The sequence below is a fragment of the Coenobita brevimanus genome, chromosome 59, assembly GCF_032717465.1.
Source record: "Coenobita brevimanus isolate Jiangsu-jjx chromosome 59, ASM3271746v2, whole genome shotgun sequence".
Lineage (NCBI taxonomy): Eukaryota > Metazoa > Arthropoda > Malacostraca > Decapoda > Coenobitidae > Coenobita > Coenobita brevimanus.
Window position 1 is genome coordinate 29365653 of NC_137012.1, and position 20000 is coordinate 29385652.

Genomic DNA, 20000 nt, shown 5'->3' on the forward strand with positions numbered 1-20000 from the left:
CTCAAGGGGCACCACAAACCTACTTGTTGCCAACCCATATCCACCCCTCCACCCCCCCATATCCACCCCTCCACCCCCCATATCCACCCCTCCACCCCCCCATATCCACCCCCCCCCATATCCACCCCTCCACCACCCATATCCACCCCTCCACCACCCATATCCACCCCCGCACCCCCCATATCCACCCCTCCACCACCCCTGCACCACCCCATATCCACCCCTCCACCACCCCTGCACCACCCCATATCCACCCCTGCACCACCCCATATCCACCCTTCCAGCACCCCATATCCACCCCTGCACTACCCCATATCCACCCCTGCAACACTCCATATCCACCCCTCCACCCTCCCCATATCCACCCCTGCAACACTCCATATCTACCCCTCCACCCTCCCCATATCCACCCCTGCAACACTCCATATCCACCCCTCCACCCTCCCCGTATCCACCCCTCCAGCACCCCATACCCACCCCTGCATCCCCCATATCCACCCCTGCACCCCCCATATCCACCCCTGCACCCCCCATATCCACCCCTGCACCACCCCATATCCACCCTTCCAGCACCCCATATCCACCCCTTCATCCCCCCATATCCACCCCTCCAGCACCCCATATCCACCCCTCCAGCACCCCATACCCACTCCCTCCACCACCCCTTATCCACCCCTCCATATCCACGCCTGCATCCCCCATATCCACGCCTGCATCCCCCATATCCATCCCTCCACCACCCCATATCCACTCCCTCCACCCCCCCATATCCACCCCTGCACCACCCCATATCCACCCCTTCATCCCCCCATATCCACCCCTCCACCACCCCATATCCACCCCTCCACCACCCCATATCCACGCCTGCACCCCCCATATCCACCCCTCCACCACCCCATATCCACCCCTGCACCACTCCATATCCACCCCTGCACCCCCTATATCCACCCCTCCACCACCCATATCTACCCCTGCACCGCCCCATATCCACCCCTCCACCACCCACAACCACCCCATATCCACCCCTCCACCACGATCTGTCTGTCTATCTATCCATTTATCTTTATCTATCTACCTATCAGGTTAACCCTTTCACTACGATGAGACCTTAATCATCTTAACAAAATCGTATAGAGGTAACAATATTTTTCTACAGTGCTAGTCACGAAGAAGTGCTACGAAACTAACGTGGAGTGGCAGCGTTCTCTTTGCCACTGAGCTACGTGAAATAAGCTGCAAAAGGACGAACCCCTGGGCCAAGTTAAGGTGAAAGGAGTGAAGGAGACGTGAACTGTAATGGGTTATATAAAAAAAAATCTTGCCTTATATTTCCTCTGGCTATATTAAAATGTCTCTAAATAAAAAAAATAATAAAAAATCCAAATTAGTATTTTTTGGGTGAAGTTTAAAAATTTGAAATAGTAGTAGTAGTAACAACAGTAGTAGTAGTAGTAGTACTGATAATGGTAGTGGTGATGTTAATACAGTAGTAGAAGTAGTAGTAATGGTGATGGTGGTGTTGGTAGTAGTAGTAGCAGTAGTAGTAGTAGTAGTAATAGTAGTAGTAGAATATGGAAAAAAGATAAGGAGTGTATGGAAGAGTGTGGAGTGGGGAGTTTGGATGAGTCAGCGAGGCCAAGTGGGGGGATTTGTTGAGTGAGAGAGAGAGAGAGAGAGAGAGAGAGAGTGAACAGAAAAAGGGAAGACAACAGGCAAGACGAGAGAGAGAGAGAGAGAGAGAGAGAGAGAGAGAGAGAGAGAACAGAAAAAGGGAAGACAACAGGCAAGACGAGAGAGAGAGAGAGGGGGGGGGATTGGAAACAGAAAAACATAATGGAAAAAACAGTCGAAGAGAATAGAAGGAAAGAAAAAGTCATTAGAGAAAGAGTAAGAAAGTGAGAGAGAAATAGATAAACAGATAGATAGAGAGAGAGAGAGGGAGAGCGAGGTGTTGAAATAGAACTGACATCGATTTAGCTGAAAATTGAGAGGAATGCCGAAGTGAGAGAGAGAGAGAGAGAGAGAGAGAGAGGTCGAAGGAAAGGGAAAATGAAGTGAGGGGAGAGAGAGAGGTCGAAGGAAAGGGAAAATGAAGTGAGGAGGGAGAGAGAGAGAGAGAGAGAGGTCGAAGGAAAGGGAAAATGAAGTAAGGAGGGAGAGAGAGAGAGAGAAGGAAATGGAAAATGAAACAAGAAAAGAGGAAATGAGGTTGCAAAAGGAGAAAGGAAATTTGGTAAACGTGTGTGTGTGTGTGTGTGTGTGTGTGTGTGTGTGTGTGTGTGTGTGTGGAGAGAGAGAGAGAGAGAAACTTCCGGCAAAATGGGGTGCCGGTAAAGATGCCATCCCGGTAAACGGCGTCGGGAGTTACTATCGGAAATTGAGAGAGAGAGAGAGAGAGAGAGAGAGAGAGAGAGAGAGAGAGAGAGAGAGAAAATGAAATGAAAGAAAAAGGGATGCCGACGGGAAATGAATAAGTGAGTGAGAGAGAGAGAGAGAGAGAGTGAAAGTGAAAATAATGGAGAAATGAAAGGAAGAAATGAGAGAGAGAGAGAGAGAGAGAGAGAGAGAGAGAGAGAGAGAGAGAGAGGGGATAAGGGAGCTTTAGGAAGGGAGAGGCTCTTCAAAAGGTAGACATCCCACAAATACCTCTCGTCAAATCGATTACACCACCTCTCTCTCTCTCTCTCTCGTTCCTGGCTCACCCACACATTTTCCTTCCCTCTCTTAATCTTTACATATTCTTTCTTGTCCTCTCTCTCTCTCTCTCTCTCTCTGCCTGCCTGTCTTATTTTTGTCTACCAGTCTATCTAATCTATCTATGTCTATCTGAGGTTCAATTACACCTCCCTTACACACACACACACAGGCCCTCGCATATCACCACTTCTACACTAATACCCACAGTTTGTATTATGCTAGGGATATAACAGTGGAGAGAGAGAGAGAGAGAGAGAGAGAGAGAGAGAGAGAGAGAAAGCGAGAGAGAGAGAGAGAGAGAGAGAGAGAGAGAGAGAGAGAGAGAAAGCGAGAGAGAGAGAGTTTATTTGCTTCTTTGTTTGCTTATTACTTTGTTTGTTGTTTTCTTTGTGTGAGGTAATCTTGAGTCATTGGTATGCTGGAGGGATGGAGGGAAGGGAGGAACTTTATCTCCACACTGTAGGAGGGAGGGAGGGAGAGAAAAAATGAGGAATGAAGGAACTGTTTCTCCAGACGGTGAGGAGGAGGAGGATAAGGAGGAGGAGGAAATGGGAGGAAGAAGAAAAACAGGAGGAAGAATAAGAGGAAAGGAAGAGAGAGGAAGAAGAGTAGGAGGAAGAGGAGAAGGAAAGTGGGTGGAGGAGGAAAGGAGGAGAAGGGAGGAGGAAAGGAGAAGAAAATATGGAGGAAAAGAGGGGAAGGAAAGGAGAAAGGAAAGGAGAGATGGAAGGAAGACAAGGAAGGAAAAATGTGAAGGAGGGAAGTAAGGAGGGATCGAAGGACAGAAGGAGGAAGAAAAGAAGGAGAAAGGAAGAGAAAAAAAGGTGGGAAGGATGAAGGAAGAGGAGGAGGAAGGAAAGATGGGAAGGAGACAGGTGAATAGTGAGGGAGAATGGAAAGGAAGAAAGGAGAGAGAGAGAGAGAGAGAGAGAGAGAGAGAGAGTTGAAGAGAAGCACAGAGGAAGAAAAGCGGGAGGAGGGGAGAGGGAGGGAGGGAAGGGGAGGGAGGGAGGGAGGGAGGGAGGGAGGGGAGGGGAGGGGAGGACAAAGACGTGACCAGACTAAACGAAATGAGAGGGGAGGGGAGGGAAGAGGAGAGTTAATAAAAAGGGGGAGGGAAGGGGAGGAGAGTAGGAGGAGGGGAGGGAAAGAAGGGGAGAAAGAAGGGAGAGGAAAGTGAGGGAATGAAAAAGGTTAAAAAAAAAAAAAGTGGGGAGAGAGAAGGGATTGAAATGAAGAGGAGGGGAGAGGAGCGGAGTGGGGAGGGGAGGGGAGGGGAGGGGAGGGGAGAGAAGGGAGGGGAGGGGTGGGGAGGAGAGGACAGAGGAGGGTAAGGAAAGGGGAGGGATCAGATAGGAAGGATGGGAAGAATTATAAAAGGGAGAAGGGAGGAAGACCAAGGGGAGAAGGAAGGGGAAGAGGGGGGGAGGGAAGAATGGGTGTAAGAGGAGGTAGGAAGAATGGAGGGAGGGACAGAGAAGAAGAGGGAGGGAACGAAGAAAAGGGGAGAGGAAGAAAAAAGAAAGAAAAGGGAAGGAGGGAGGGAGCGGGGAGCAGAGTTAGAGGGGGAGGCGTAACGGGAATTGTGTTATCCTATTCAGTGCACGTAGAGAGAGAGAGAGAGAGAGAGAGAGAGAGAGAATTAGAATTATATAACTGTTGAAGCAGGAATTAAAATTCTGAGAGAGAGAGAGAGAGAGAGAGAGAGAGAGAGAGAGGAAAACAGAAGCCACAAAAATGCGCGAAGTTTTCTAGTGAGGGGAAATTTCTCTCTCTCTCTCTCTCTCTCTCTCATTCCTGATTATTTAAAAACTTTTAATTTTAAAGAATATTTGATTTTGTTTCATTCCACGTCGCATCTTGTTTCAAAATATTTAAAATTATTACGTAATGTCGCGTATCATCTTTCAAAATATTTAAAACCAGTTATGTAGGTTTCAGAAGGTTTCAGTTTCTACCGGACGTTTCTGTAATGTTTCGTATCTTTTTTTTTTTTTCTTCCAGGATGGGCTGCTTCGGGAGTAAAGAAAAGCTGTCGAAGGAAGATCTGGAATTCCTCAAGTCCCACACACGCTACGACGAGCAGATGATTAAGGAGTGGTACAAGGGGTTCAGAGTGAGTACACCTGGAGCTTCTGTGGGGGTGGGGTAAGAAGCTGATGGGGTCGCAATATTATGGGGGTAGGATTTGATGGGGTCGCAATATTATGGGGGTAGGATTTGATGGGGTCGCAATATTATGGGGGTAGGATTTGATGGGGTCGCAATATTATGGGGGTAGGATTTGATGGCGTAGGAATATTTTGGGGGTAGGATTTGATGGGGTCGGAATATAATGGGGGTAGGGATTCGGAATATTATGGGGGTAGGGATTTGATGGGAGTCGACATATTTAGGGGTTGGGATTTGATGGGATGATGGGCTAGGACCATCTGATCACCTGTTTAAATATTGGGCCAAGACCCAGCCTGTAGGCCCAAAAAAAGTTAAGATCGCCCCCCAGTTAGCGGTAGGGGGGGGGGTCAGTGTCAGGTGGGTCGGACCTAAAATTTCAAATGGGCATAAAATCGTCAATTTTCACCCGATTTACTCCAAATATGATATGTGACATCTTTGACTAGATATCCTGTTGTTTATACGTCAGCACTAAAATGACTGCCGGGGACGGGTTTGCTGTGCCTTGGTATAGCGTTTTGTTTAGAGCTTATTACACTAAACTTTCAAAACGTATCCGGCGCATGTAACCTTGTACCTCTTATGGCACTGGAAGCGGGGGTTGGACGGGGGTATTGTTTTACGTTTCTCCTCTGATTTGTGTCCCCAGTGAGCCAGCCTTGCCCTGAGTCTGCCAACCCCTTACTAATGTGGCAAATTGTGGGAAATTGGTGGGAATTGGGATAAGGTGGTTAGAGTGAATGAGGATGGTGTTAAGAGGGATAAGTGTGATGGAATGTGATGTGGTGGGGATGTGAGGGAATACAGGAAGGTGGGATTGATGGAAGGAAGAATTAGTAGCAGAAAAGAGACAGGAAGTTGAGAATATGAATGTACATGTGTAAGAGAAAAAATTAGCAGGTAATGATGATGATGATGATAGGGAAAGATAAGAGATATAAATACAAATACATCTACTACTACTACTACTACTAATAATAATAATAATAATAATAATGACGAGGAGGAGGAGGAGGAGGAGGAGGGAATATGATGAAAAGAAGAATTAAGGAACACCGAGAGGAAAGGAGACAAAAAAATGACAGAATAAAGATAGAAATGTGGGACGATGAGAACGAATGAGAGAGAGAGAGAGAGAGAGAGAGAGAGAGAGAGAGAGAGAGAGAGAGAGGAATAGACTGAGGAGAAAGAGGAGGAAATGCATTCAGAGAAGAAATAAGGGGAAGGAAGGGAAAGATGAGAGAGAGAGAGAGAGAGAGAGAGAGAGAAGGGGTTGGGGAAGAGACAGGAGAGAGATGGCGAAGACAAAGAGACGGGAGGCGGAAGGAGGGAGGAAAGGGGGGAGGGGGAGAATGAGTGACGGAAGTAAATCCTTTGAGGCGAAAGAGAGAGGTGTGGGGAGGGGGGCGAGGTGTGAAGGAGGATGGAGGGAGAGTTTAAAGGAGGGAGGGTTTGGAGGGAAGAAGGAAGGAAAGATAACTAACTACTCTCTAAATCAAAGACAAGGATATCAAAGCCGGCAGGAAAAAGTGAGAAGCACTAAAAAGTTATCATGAACATTTTATAGGAAAGGGTGAGTGGAATAAAAAAGATTTTGTACAATCTCTTAACCTATAATAATAATAATAATAATAATAATAATAATGATTGATGATGATGGTGTGTGTGTGTGTGTGTGTGTGTGTGTGTTATATGGGGGAGAGGCATGTTTAGTGGGGGAAAGAAACGGGGAAATCTGGAGAGGAGGAGGAAAGATTTCGAGAAGCAGAAGGAAGAAGGAAAGATCTGAAGGAAGAGCAGAAGGAAGGAGGAAGACTGGAGGGAAGGAGGAAAGATTTGAAGGAGTGGAGGGAAGGGAGGAAAATGGGGAAATCTGGAAGGAAGGAGGAACGATATGAAGGAGGGGAAGAGGGGGAAATAGAGAAGGACTGAAGGGAAGGGGGAAGTTTGGGGGAAGGAAGAAAATTTTGAAAGGAAGGAGTGGAGAGGAAGAGGAAAGATTTGAAGGAGGAGTGGAGAAAAGGAAGGAAATTTTGAAGGAAGGGAGAGAAGGGAGGAAATATAGGAGGAATGGAGGGAAGCAAGAAATTTTGAAGGAAGGAAGGGAGAGAGGGAAGGAGTGAGGAAAAGTGTTTGACTCTGAATGCGAGAAATGAGAAAATGATCGCTGGTTGAGAGAGAGAGAGAGAGAGAGAGAGAGAGAGAGAGCGCACCTATAATTACATAACTGAACGAACCTTTACGGGCTCCAACGTAAGACGAAGAAATAAGAAAGAACGAAAATTTCATATATTATCGTTCAGGCTCCTATAAATCAGCTGAAAATCGTCTGGCTTAAGATGGAAAAAGAACGAAGCATTTTGAACCGCTTAGAACGAAACATTTTGGGAAAACGAAGAATTTTAGGAGCGGCTCAAGAATACTTTGATTTTCCCTCTAGGCTGAACGAAACTATTTGAAACCTTGTCCTGGAATATAACGAATTTAAGAACGAGCGAAGAATTTTGGGAAACCTGTTCAAGGAGAGTAACATTTTCCCCTCAGGGTGCACGAAAGTATAAGGAACGTTGTTTGGTAATATACGAATTATTTTAACAAAGTGCGAAGTATTATGGGAAATGAAATATTGGGGAAAAGATTGGGGCTAATACGGTCCTCTTTAGACTGGACGAAAATATATGAAACACTACTGGAGTTTATATGCGAATTATTTTGAGTGCGTGAAATATTTTGGAAAGACATGCCTAAAGATCCCAGTGTTTTTCTAAGGGTTGAACGAAAGTATGTGGAGCGCTGTGTGGGAATCCAAGAACGAAGTATTTTGAGAATATGTGAAGTGTTTGGGAAGGAGGGTTAATTCGTTTTCCTTGAGGCTGACCGAAGATATATGGGACTCTATTGGATAATAATAAAAAGGAAATATTTTGAGAAAGTGTTCAAGTGTTTTGGGAAAGGAATATTCGACGCTCAGGCTCCTATGACCCACACAGATTAATACACAAGCTCCTCAACACGTCTTCCTAAGCGATTATTTCCATTCTTCTGTATAAAATCGTCTGGACCGGATTACACAGGCTAGCACCTCCTAAGCGATTTATTCCCACTCAGCTGAATAAAATCGTGTTGTCCAGTGGTCTTCAACCTGTGGCCCATGACCAAGGCCGTCTTGATAAACAGGCCTGGAGGAGAGACTGATGACGTCAAAGGTGGTGGCCACAAAATACCCTCTGCCTTTGCCTCTCATGCGTACACATTTAATATTTGCTTACTTACATATGGCCATTATTATTTATTTTTGATTATTAGTGTTAATGCTAATATTAGTTATTATTATTTATTATTATTATGACAAACATTAAAACTTACAGTTCCCGAATTTAAGGCCTAAAACATTGTAATGAATAGATGTGTTCAGATGCTTATACGATATTAGGATACCTGTCTGTGTGAAGATTATTTATCACTGTACAAACTGAAAATAGCTTTTACTTGCACGGCAAAATAATACACACAAATCCGGGTTGGCAACAGCGTCGTTGGCCCACCTTTTGTGCACCTGGATTTTGAATAAGCCCACTTGAATACACCCAATATTATGTCCACTTTACTGTTGTTAATGCATCTGTTAACATAAAATCCGCATGAATTCCCGGGAAATTTGAAAAAAAAAAATCCGCATGAATTCCCGGGAAATTTGAAAAAAAAAAAAAAAACGCATGAATTCCCGGGAAATTTGAAAAAAAAAAATCCGCATGAATTCCCGGGAAATTTGAAAAATTAGGTGTAAATAACCTACACAAAGGTAAAAAAGACTGAATTGCTGAAGAAAGCAGAAACAGTACACCAAAGGAAGAAAATATGGACACTATACATATATACATAATCAACCAATATTGTATAGGTTAAGCTTTTGACTACCATTGCATTGCATCGCATATATATTGTAATGTGCCTTTTTTTCTTAGGCTAGGTATAGGTAAATATAGCTACATAATTATATAACCATATTGCTATATAACTATATTTCAATCATCGGTAATTTTTTTTCTCCTCTCCTTGTTAGGTAAGGTCAGATTAGTTTGTTATCCATCTAACAGCTTCTACCATAAAACAGTGCAACAACTTTACCTAACTGTAATGGAGACTAAAACTGATTTTACACAAAATAATGGGTATTAGTATAGGGACATGTCCAACAGCAATTTTACCGAACTGATATTTGTCATTAAAACAACAGGTTTCTTGTATCATATTTTCATTTCTATTTATGCTCTAACCGGCGCAAATCTCTTTTTTAAGTGTCTTCAAACTATAGGAAACATGAGTATCAATAAAACAGACCCCGGCCTGGCAAAAATTCATATTTAGCTAACAATTCTTGTCATCATTTAGGCATAAGATTTAGGCAAAGGTATTTCATTTGGCTTTGGGCAGACCCATACACATTTCTTCTTGGCCTAGGATAGGTCTATGCATTTTTCCTGGTCTGGGCTTGGCCTATGCACATTTTTCTTGGAATGAGCTAGGCCTATACGTTTCTTCCTGCCTAGACAAGGCCCATAAATGTTTTTGCTTGGCCTGGGCTGGGCTTATGTTTCTTCTTACCCAAGGCTAGGTCTATACTTTTCGGTTGATATCCTTGTTACCTAGATATTTCAATGAATACATAGAATTAAAAGAATAAATCAAGCTACCATTGACTAGCCTAGGTTATTTTGCATGGAATGAAATAAGGCATCAGTAACCAAATTAACATCTCAATACAACTGTGATCCACCAAAATATATTATGCACAGTTAGTAAAGAACACTGAGAGTGAGAAACTTAGGCTGTGTTGTAATTTCGTCGCCTAACATATTACGAGAACTACTTTACTAGATGATATCCACTGTTGACAGTCTGATACCTCTAATTTCTCATTTAAAATGCTTTCAGTAATAGCAGTGATGCTTTTCATGCATTCTATTATGGTTATACATATTTAATAATACGTTTATGGCTTACCGTAAACGAAAACCAGATGGGAGAGAGGACAAATTTGAAATAAGTGGGTGAATTGCAGGCGCGCCTCACTGTTCATAACGCGGCGGGCGGGCTGGCGGAACAATACAACAATGGCCACCGATTGTGACGTCACAGTCAGATATTGGCGGGAAACCCGGGCCTGTTCAAATCAAGACGGCCTCGCCATGACCCACTGGTGGGCCGTGGGCTGGTTCTCAGGTGGGCCACGGACATATACTAGGTAGGTAAAGTTAGAAAGAATATAAAAAAATAAAAAGTATATTTCTTTACTTTATTCGTACCCTAGTAAATGTCCGTGGCCCACCATATAATATATATATATATATATATATATATATATATATATATATATATATATATATATATATAATGTGTTCTAAATCTCAATGGGCCATGAATATTTGGGAAGGCCAGCCGTGGGTCATGGTCTCAAAAAGGTTGAATACCTCTGGTCTAGACCGAGATACAGAAGCTCCCTAACACCTCTTTCTAGGCGATTTATTCTCAGCTGGATAACACCGTCTGGACCGACATGATCCCTAACACCTCTTCCTAAGCGATTTATTTCTATTATTATTCCTTAGTGTTCTCTGTAAATAATTCATGTGCCATCATACTAAGCTGAAATAACATACAGATTAATAAGCCGTATCCAAAAATAAATCGCCAAGGAAGAGGTGTTAGGGAGCTTCCTTACCAAACGAGAATACGAGCCAGTGGAATCTTGAGAATACAAACGACGAAGGATTATGAAAACGAGTGAAATAATCTGGGAAAGGAATGTGTAAAGGGTGTGTTATCTCTAAGGGTGAACGAAATGATAAGGAAATTTTGAACGAAGGGGCCAAAGAATCTCTCTCTCTCTCTCTCTCTCTCTCTCTCACACACACACACACACACACACACACACACACACACACACACACACACACGAGGATACTGCTGTGTACTGTGCAAAATAAATCGCTGAGGTAGAGGTGTTAAGAAATGTTGAGTGGCCGAATAGTAATGAAATGAACGAGTGATTTTGAAAGAACGTGAACTGAGCGAATAGTTCTGGAAATATTAAGGCCGCGTGGGAGGGTGAACGAAACATTGTGAGAATCATTAGCGGAAGATTTTTTTTTTTTCTTTGTATCCTTCTTCCCCAAATTTCTGTATACTAGAGGGAGATGGTGGCAATGTTGGTGGTGGTGGTGGTGGTATTGGTGGTGGTGGTGGTGGTGATGATGATGATGATGATGATGATGATGGTGGTGGTGATGGTGGTGTTTGATGATGGTGGTGAATATTTCTTCTTCCTCATCGTATTTCTTTTCGTTCATCGTCATCATTCACCACCTCCTCCTCTTCTTGTTCATCATCATCATCATCATCATCATCATCATTTTTCTTCTCTTAAACTTCCTTCTTATCATCCATTTCATATTCCTTCTTCCCCTCTTCCTCCTCCTCCTCCTCCTCTTCCTGCTCATCATCATCCTCTTCTCATTCTTCCCCGTCTTCTTCCTGATCAGCATCCTCTTCTCATTCCTCCTCCTCCTCCTCCTCCTCGTCATCATCATCATCATCATCATCATCCTCTTATTCCTCCTATTCTTCCTCTTCCATATCTCTCACCGCATCACCTCTCCATCAGAATCACCGTTGCCTCCACTGCCTCCTTCCCTTCCACCTCACTCACACCTTCCGCAATCTTGACACTCCCTTCCTCCTCTTCCTTTGCTCATTACGCCGCCCTACCACCAGCACCACCATTACCATCATCATCATCGTTATCACAATCACAAACACCACCACCACCATTACCATTACCATCATCATCATCATCATCATCACCACCACCACAATCACAAACACCACCACCACCATCACCACCACCATCACCACCACCACCACCACCACCATCATCATCATCATCATCATCATCACCATCACCTTCACCACAATCACAAACACCACCACCACCATCATCATCATCACCACCACCACAATCACAAACACCACCACCACCACCATCATCATCATCATCATCATCATCATCATCATCATCATCACCACCACCACCACCACCACCACCACCACCACAATCACCACCACCACCACCACCAGATTTCTAAAATATTCCGCTGACTCATGATGACTCAGTATGAATTCCCTTATCTCAGATGCATTGATTTTAGACTCTCTCCAATACCGTATATCCCATTATTATATTTGACCCCCTCACTTCACAATTATACTCCTAAATTGAATGTTATTTTTTGAGGTGAGGAAGAGGGAAGGAAGGGAGGGAATCAGTATATAAATATCCTGTAAGCTGAATTAAATCGTCTTGGTTTGCAATGATGATGATGATGATAATAATAATAATAATAATAATAATGATAGTAACAATAATAAAAATAATAATAATAATAGCAACAGTAGTAGTAGTAGTAATAATAATAATAATAATAATAATAATAATAATGAGTTAAGGACTTATTTTGGGGGTACATGAGGGAGGGTGGCGTGTAGTGGGAGGCGTGGTCGTTACTGAGTAGGGATGAAAATACATGGGAGTAGGAAAAGAAAAATTACAAGACGAGAGAGAGAGAGAGAGAGAGAGAGAGAGAGAGAGAGAGAGAGAGAGAGAGAGAGGCAAGGCTAGTGAGGAAAAAACTGAGAGATAATTAGAGGGTTGGCTGATGAGAGAGAGGGAGGGGGGGAGGGGGCGGGGAGGATAATGAAAGAGAGGAGAAAAACAAGGTGAGAGAGAGAGAGAGAGGGAGGGAGGGAGGGAGGGAGGGAGGGAGGGAGGGAGAGAGAGAGAGAGAGAGAGAGAGAGAGAGAATGGCGCAAGCTTTTCCTACTAACATCATTAATCAAATATGCATATGATTTCCTTGGCCTTCCTCTCTTGCTTTCCTGTATGTAGGTGGGTAGATAGACTGATAGATAGATAGATAAACAGACAGGTAGACAGACAAATAGATATGTAGGTATAGATAGATAGGTAGACAAGAATCCAGAGAAATAGATAGAGATGGATGGATAGATAGATGGATGATAGACAGATAGATATATAGATAGGTAGATGGATAGTTAGATAGATAAATAGGTAGGTAGATAGATGGATGGATGGATAGGCAAACAGGTAGGTAGGCAAGTTGGTAGGTAGACATGTAAGTACAAAGATAGAAAGATTGATAGATAGACAGGTAGGTAGATAAATAGATAGACTGATAGATGTATGGATGGATAGGTAGGCAGATGGATAGTCGTATAGGAAGACAAACAGATAGATAGATAGATAGATAGACAGATAAGTGGATAGATAAACAGATAGATAGATAGGCAGAGAGATGGATGAATGGATAGAGGTAGGTAGGCAAAGATAGAAAGACAGATAGATAAATAGATAGATAGATAAATTGGTAGGGACGTAGATAATATTGGATTAAATAATAGTTGTAATAAGTGACATATAGATAGATAGACAGATAGATAGATGGATAGATATAGACAGATGCATAGAAATAAAAAGAACGACTGACAGACAAATGGACAGAGAAGTTTGGGTAAATATGTAGATAGATAGACAGATGGAAAATAGATATAGACAGAAATAGATACATACATACAGATAGATAGAAAGACAAATCGATAGATAGACTGGTAAATAGATAGACAGGTAGATAAATAGATAGACAGGTAAATGTAAATTGACAGACAGGTAATGGTAGATAGATAGATAGACAGATAGATAGACCATTAGTAGGTGACAGAGAAGGAAGAGAAAGAGTAGGCTATTACCCCATTGTACTCCCTTAAGTACAGAGAGCACAATGAGATGTACTTAAGGAGAAGGGGGGGGTGTACCGAGAGAAGGGGGGGTACTCTCTTTGATGGGGAGAGAGAGAGAGAGAGAGAGGGGGGGGGGAGGAAAGGAACGCGTGGGAGGTAAGAGAATGAGAATAACGGGGGGAGGGGAGGGGAGAGCAAGGAGGGGGAGAGGGGAGAGAAAATGGGTTTGTGAAAGAGGTTTTGAGGCCTTCCTGGAAAGAGAGAGAGAGAGAAAAAGAGAGAGAGAGAGAGAGAGTGTGTGTGTGTGTGTGTGTGTGTGTGTGTGTGTGACAGCTTGAGGTAGTCAGTTTGAGAGAGTATGAGGAGGAAGGAGAATATCTGGTTTTTGGAGATGAGGAATAAGGAAGGATAAGAGGGAGAAGGAAGGGGAGGAATGAGGAATATGGAAGGAGAGAGAGAGAGAGAGAAGGATTACTTTCTTACAACTGAGCAGGAATGAAAATGGAAGGCAAGAGAGAGAGAGAGAGAGAGAAGGAATACTCTCTTACATCTGAGCAGGAATGAGGAATATGGAATGCAGGCGAAGTAACTACAGAATAACGTCACGCAGTTTCCACTCACACCTTCACATTCCACTTTCTTGGTACTAACGTCACTTCACACGTATTATGAGGTGATTCTCTCTCTCTCTCTCTCTCTCTCTCTCTCTCTCTCTCTCTCTCTCTCTCTCTCTCTCTCTCCGTAACACCTCTTCCGTAGCGATTTATTTTGCATATCACACCTTTTAACAATTATATCGACAAAGTTTTCGTAATAAAATGATGTATAATGAGCGAAATTCAACTCCACCCACAGTCTCCATGGTTGCTAGTCAAATTTTAAAGTACCAAAAATATAAAGAAAAATTCGGTATGTAGTGAGTCTCCTTGGTTACTAGTCAAAGTTCACCCTCTAATCTGACCACATTTAAGACAAAGAAGGAGCTGTAAAACACGTCATTGGAGTAGGGTCAGTCTCCTTGGTTACTAGTCAAATTTGAAGGTAGAAAAATATGCAAAATCTCATCGGAGTGAAGGGGAGTCTCCTTGGTTACTAGTAAAAATTTAGGAGATGCTGTATTTAGTGAAGGGGTTTTTGAAGACTATATAAAAAAATCCTATTAATCCTACTAGAGATATAAAGAAAATGGACAGGATGTAATCGTAGTTGAGGCACCATCCACTCATTCAATGTAGCAATGTATCTTTTTTTTACTATTCTTTTTTGTATCTAACCATTCTTGTGCAAGGTTAGGGCAGAGAGAGAGAGAGAGAGAGAGAGCGGCATGTAGAGAAGGGAATGGTCTTGGCTTAAGGGGCAGTTAAGAAGCTTGTGGCTAAGACCATACAATCGATTTTCGTCTCTATTCCCTCTCTCCATAAGGCTCATAGTGGCTTCCCTCGACCCCCCCTTGATCTCATAACCGATTTTCACCTCTTTTCCCTCTCTCAGTAAGGGTCAAAATCGATATCTACGCTTCCACTAATCCTACATCCAATTTTAACCTTTTTGACGAAGTGTTATAAGAGTCATATTGGGTTGTTTTGGTTTTTTCCAATTTCCCAGGCCTTTTTCCAGTTTTCACCCCTACGGCAAGGTGTTATAAGGGTCAGATTGGGTTGTTTCACATTACCTAATCTTTTTTCCAATTTTCACCCCAGTGGTAAAGCGCTGTAAGGGTCAGATTGAGTTTTCATATTGCCTAATCTTTTTCCAATTTTCACCTCTATGGTAAAGGGCTATAATGGTCCGATTGGGTTATTTCGACTTTCTTGATCCCTTTCACAATACCCACTCTTATCACCCCCCCTCCCTCCCTCTCTCTCTCTCTCTCTCTCTCTCTCTAAATAGGCAAATAAAATAAATCGTCAAACAGCAACAACAACAACAACAATAATAATAATAATAATAATAATAATAATGTTAGTAGTTACATTATCAAGCCTATGTGAACGTGAACCCAGTGGACTGCTGGCTGAAGTTCCTCCTTTCCTGCGGTCCACCATCGTCCTTTCTGGGGATAGGCAGGGAGTTAAGGGACGTGTGTATAGCCAGGCAGTGGATCTACCCCCTCCCTCTGTGCCACCACGTGAAGGGCGTCCCTCTACACCGCCCGCAAGGAAAATAATCTGATTGAAATGGTTTTAACTCAGATTGGCTTCCTTTAGGATTACTTAATACATTTTCGCCCTTACCGCCCCCTGCCTTAAAGTCGAAAATTACCCCATAAGCCTACCATAATCCTACTTGGTATTCTGAGCCTTACCGCCGCCTCTTTTACACCTCACTTTTACCATCTATCTATCTATCTATCTGTCTATCTATCTATCTGTCTGTCTATCTATTTATCTGTCTATCTATCTTTTTGTCAGTTGATTTCACAGCTCCGTGGTAGACAGTACTATGGCTCTACATCCCTTCCACGGCACTTCTTCGTGACTAGCATCATGTGTTAATCTAATGCTACAACTCGGCAGTCAAGATGGGAGATATGGCAATTGTAGGCCAAGTTAGAGTGAAAAGAGTATAGTAGGTTGTCATGTCTGATTAAGCTGATGGCAGGACTACACACTTATTCACAAACACTCCTACCTTCGTGCATCGCCAGCATGTGATAATTTTAATGGTGGCTGTCGCTCTCTCCAAACTCTGCCTATACAAAGTCATTAAATTTCAACCTTCACACACACACACACACACACACACACACACACACACACACACACACACACACACACACACATATCTATCCGTACTTCGCCAGCTTGAGATAAGGTTATTGTTGGCTGTCACTCTCCAAGGATAAGGTCCGGCCTGGCAGTGGAGCGCATGCCAACTGATAACACACAGATAAGAGTTACGATACTACTACACGCTTATCATCTACGCGAATCTCGGCCTTATTACCGCATAAAATAAAGAGTGAAAACGCTAGCCTAATTTTTCCGTGATCTTCGCGTGGATTTTCACCCTTCCAGCCTCTTGATTTAAGGGTGAAAATCAATAAGGTGGTTATTTATCCCTTTTTCGATGTATTCTTTTCATTTAGTCGAATTTGAGCCTTACTGCCGGATAAAATAAGAGTGAAAATGCTAGACTCTTTATTGCTTTGATCTGGTAATGGACTCTGAGCCTTCTTCCCTCCTGTCTTAAGGGTGAAAGTCAGTGATTGGTGAGCGGAATGAGGCGGATTTGTCAGTTCTTTTCCTTTCCTTCCTTCTCTTTCTTTCCATTACGTTCTTTCCTTCCCCTTCCCTCCCCTTCCCTTCCCTTCCCTTCCCTCCCCTCCCCTCCCCTCCCCTCCCCTCCCCTTCCCTTCCCTTCCCTTCCCTTCCCTTCCCTTCCCTCCCCTCCCCTCCCATCCCCTTCGTGGGCCACAGGGAATCGACTTAATTTATGCCCCAAGTCATATATAAAAAGGAGGAGGAGGAGGAGGAGGAGGAAGAAGAAGAAGAAGAAGAAGAAGAAGAAGAAGAAGAAGAAGAAGAAGAAGAGGAGGAGGAGGAGGAGGAGGAGGAGGAGGAGGAGGAGGAGGAGGAGGAGGAGGAGGAGGAAGAAGAAGAAGAAGAAGAAGAAGAAGAGGAAGAAGAAGAAGAAAAGAAGAAGGAGAAGAGGAGGAGGAAGAAGAAGAAAAAAATGCAATAAGAAAGATAGATAGACAGACAGACAGACAGACAGACAGGCAGAGATAAACTGACAGGGAGGACTATCACTAGGCCAATAGATGGAAGGATAGATAGATAGACAGTACAGGTAGACGGCTAGATAGATAGACTGATAGATAGACAGATAGATAAAGGTAGACAGGAGGATAGATAACGAGGTAAAGATAGACAGGCCGATAGATAAACAGATACAGGGAGATAGACTGATAGATAAACAGATAGATAAAGGGAGATAGACTGATAGATAAACAGATAGATAACGGTAGATAGACTGATAGATAAACAAAGGTAAAGATAGACACCGATAGATAAAGGCAGCTGGGCCGATAGATAAAGGCAGCTGGGCCGATAGATAAAGGGGTATGTGGAGGAAGGGAGCGATAGATAAAGGTAGATAGACCGATAGATAGAGTGATACAGGGATATATGGAGGAAGGGTGTGGTATGATTCGTGTCTCGTGTTGGCCAATAGTTGCAAAGGTCAGAGGTTAAGGTCAGGCCAAGACACGCTGCTGGTATGCTGGTGTGGTGTGGTGTGGTGGGATGGTGATGGTATTGTGGTGGGGCGGTGATGATATTGTGGTGTGGTAGTGTGGTGTGCTGGTGTGGTGCTGGTATTGTGGTGTGGTGTGCTGGTGTGGTGCTGGTATTGTGGTGTGGTGTGCTGGTGTGGTAGTGCGGTAATGGTATTGTGGTGTGGTGGAGTGGTGGTATTTGATGTTATGTGGTGTTATGGTAGTATGTGTGGTAGTGGTGTGATGCAGTGTGGTGAAGTGCTGTTGTGGTGTAGTATGGTAGTGGTGTGGTGTGGTGTGATGGAGTGCTGGTGTGGTGTAGTGTGGTAGTGCTGTGGTAGAGAGGAGTACAAAGGAAAGCAAACATCAACAGATCCATTCTTCCTTTGAATCTCGTTTGCTTTACGGTATGAGTACGCTGTGGTGAGGTGGTGTGGTGTGGTGTGGTAGTATGGTGTGGTGGTGATGGTGGAGTACTGTGGTGGTGTGGTGTGGTGTGGTATTTTGATGGGGTAGTGTAGTGTGGTGGTGTGGTGTGGTAGTGGAGTGTGGTAGTATGGTGTGGTGGTGCTGGTGGTATAGTGTGGTGGTGGTGGTGGTGGTAGAGTATTGTGGTAGTGGTGGTAGTGGTGTGGCAAGAGACCAGATAACACTGTTTTATACGCCTTTATTTCCCCAACATCACTTTTTTCCCCTAAACTCTGTTCCCTGAGACGGCTGTGTGTGTGTGTGTGTGTGTGTGTGTGTGTGTGTGTGTGTGTGTGTGTGTGTGTGTGTGTGTGTAGTCAAGAGTTTGCTTTGTAAACTCTCGCGTAGCCTCGTCTACCCCCATCTCTCTCTCTCTCTCTCTCTTTCTCTCCATTCTTTCCTTCCTTTTCATCCTCAAGTCTTTGCTTCCTTCCTTCCTTCCTTCCACCTCCTCCTTTCCTCCCTCCTTCTATCCCTTACCCTCTCCTTCCTTTCCTTCCTCCTTCTCTCTCTTCCCTCCTCCTTCCTTTCCTCCCTCCTTCTCTCCCTTCCCTCCTCCTTCCTTTCCTCCCTCCCTCCATCCTGCTTACTTCCCTTAATCTTCCCTCCATTAAGGTCAAATACCTTTCCCAATGCTTTCCTATCTCTTCCCTTCCTCCCTCCCTCCCTCCCTACATCCTCCCTCCCTCCCTCCCTACATCCTCCTTCCATCCCTCCCTACATCCTCCTTCCATCCCTCCCTACATCCTCCTCCCCCTATCTGTCTCCTTCTCCTCCCTCCCTGTTTCTTCCTTCCATCTCTCCCTCCCTCCTCCTCCCCCTATCTCTCCCTCCTTTTCTCCTCCCCCCCTCCCCCCTCCCTCGTCATTTCCTCTCCCCTCCCCTCCATTTTTCTTTCTTTTTTCTCCCTCCCCGCTCCGTCATCTCCTGATCTCCACTCATATAATTCTCTCTCCCTCCCTCCCTCTCTCTCTCTCTCTCTCTCTCTCTCTCTCTCTCTCTCTCGTGTGTCCTCCCATCACGGTAACGACAACTGACTTGTTTGTGTCACCCCCTCGTTGGTGCAGTCAAAGAAAATGGGAAGTGGTTAGAGTAAGGGAGGAGAGGAGGAAGAGGGGAAGAGAGGAGGAGAGAAGGGAAGAGAGGAGGAGAAGGAGGAGAGAAGGGAAGAGAGGAGGAAGAAGGGAAGAGGAGGAAGAAGAGAGGAGGAGGAAGAGGAGGGGAAGGGAAAGGGAGGAGATGAAGGGGAAGAGAGGAGGAAAGGGAAGAGGAAGAGAAGAGGAGGGGGAAGAAGAAGAGAGAAGGAGGAGGAGGAAGGAAGGAAGGAAAGATATAAGAAGGAAGAGAAGGGAAGCAAAAGGAAGAAGAGGATAGAATAGATGAAAAGGAGAGGAAAGGAAGAGAGGAAGGAGGAAAGGAAGAGAGGAAGGAGGAAAGGAAGAGAGGAAGGAGGAAAGGAAGAGAGGAGGGAGGAAAGGAAGAGAGGAGGGAGGAAAGGAAGAGAGGAGGGAGGAAAGGAAGAGAGGAGAAAGAGGAATGATGACGTATGCGGAAGGGTGGAAGGGAGAGAAAAATGAAAGGATCACGTAAAAGATGAGGGGAGAGAGAGAGAGAGAGAGAGAGAGAG

The 20000-nt window shown here is 44.1% G+C and overlaps 2 protein-coding genes across 4 annotated transcripts in view; both read left to right on the top strand.

The window, feature by feature from the left end:
* The window catches only part of Nca (neurocalcin homolog), a 171095-nt gene that overhangs the window by 98638 nt on the left and 52457 nt on the right, over nucleotides 1-20000 (top strand). The window lies entirely within an intron of this gene.
* LOC145402882 (neuronal calcium sensor 2) overlaps nucleotides 1-20000 on the top strand; it is a 123951-nt gene that overhangs the window by 83446 nt on the left and 20505 nt on the right. Inside the window, exon 2 of the mRNA XM_080274790.1 lies at nucleotides 4702-4813. Within this exon, the coding sequence (XP_080130916.1) occupies nucleotides 4703-4813 (111 nt within the window). The 5' untranslated portion in view covers nucleotide 4702. The remainder of the gene's footprint in view (nucleotides 1-4701; nucleotides 4814-20000) is intronic.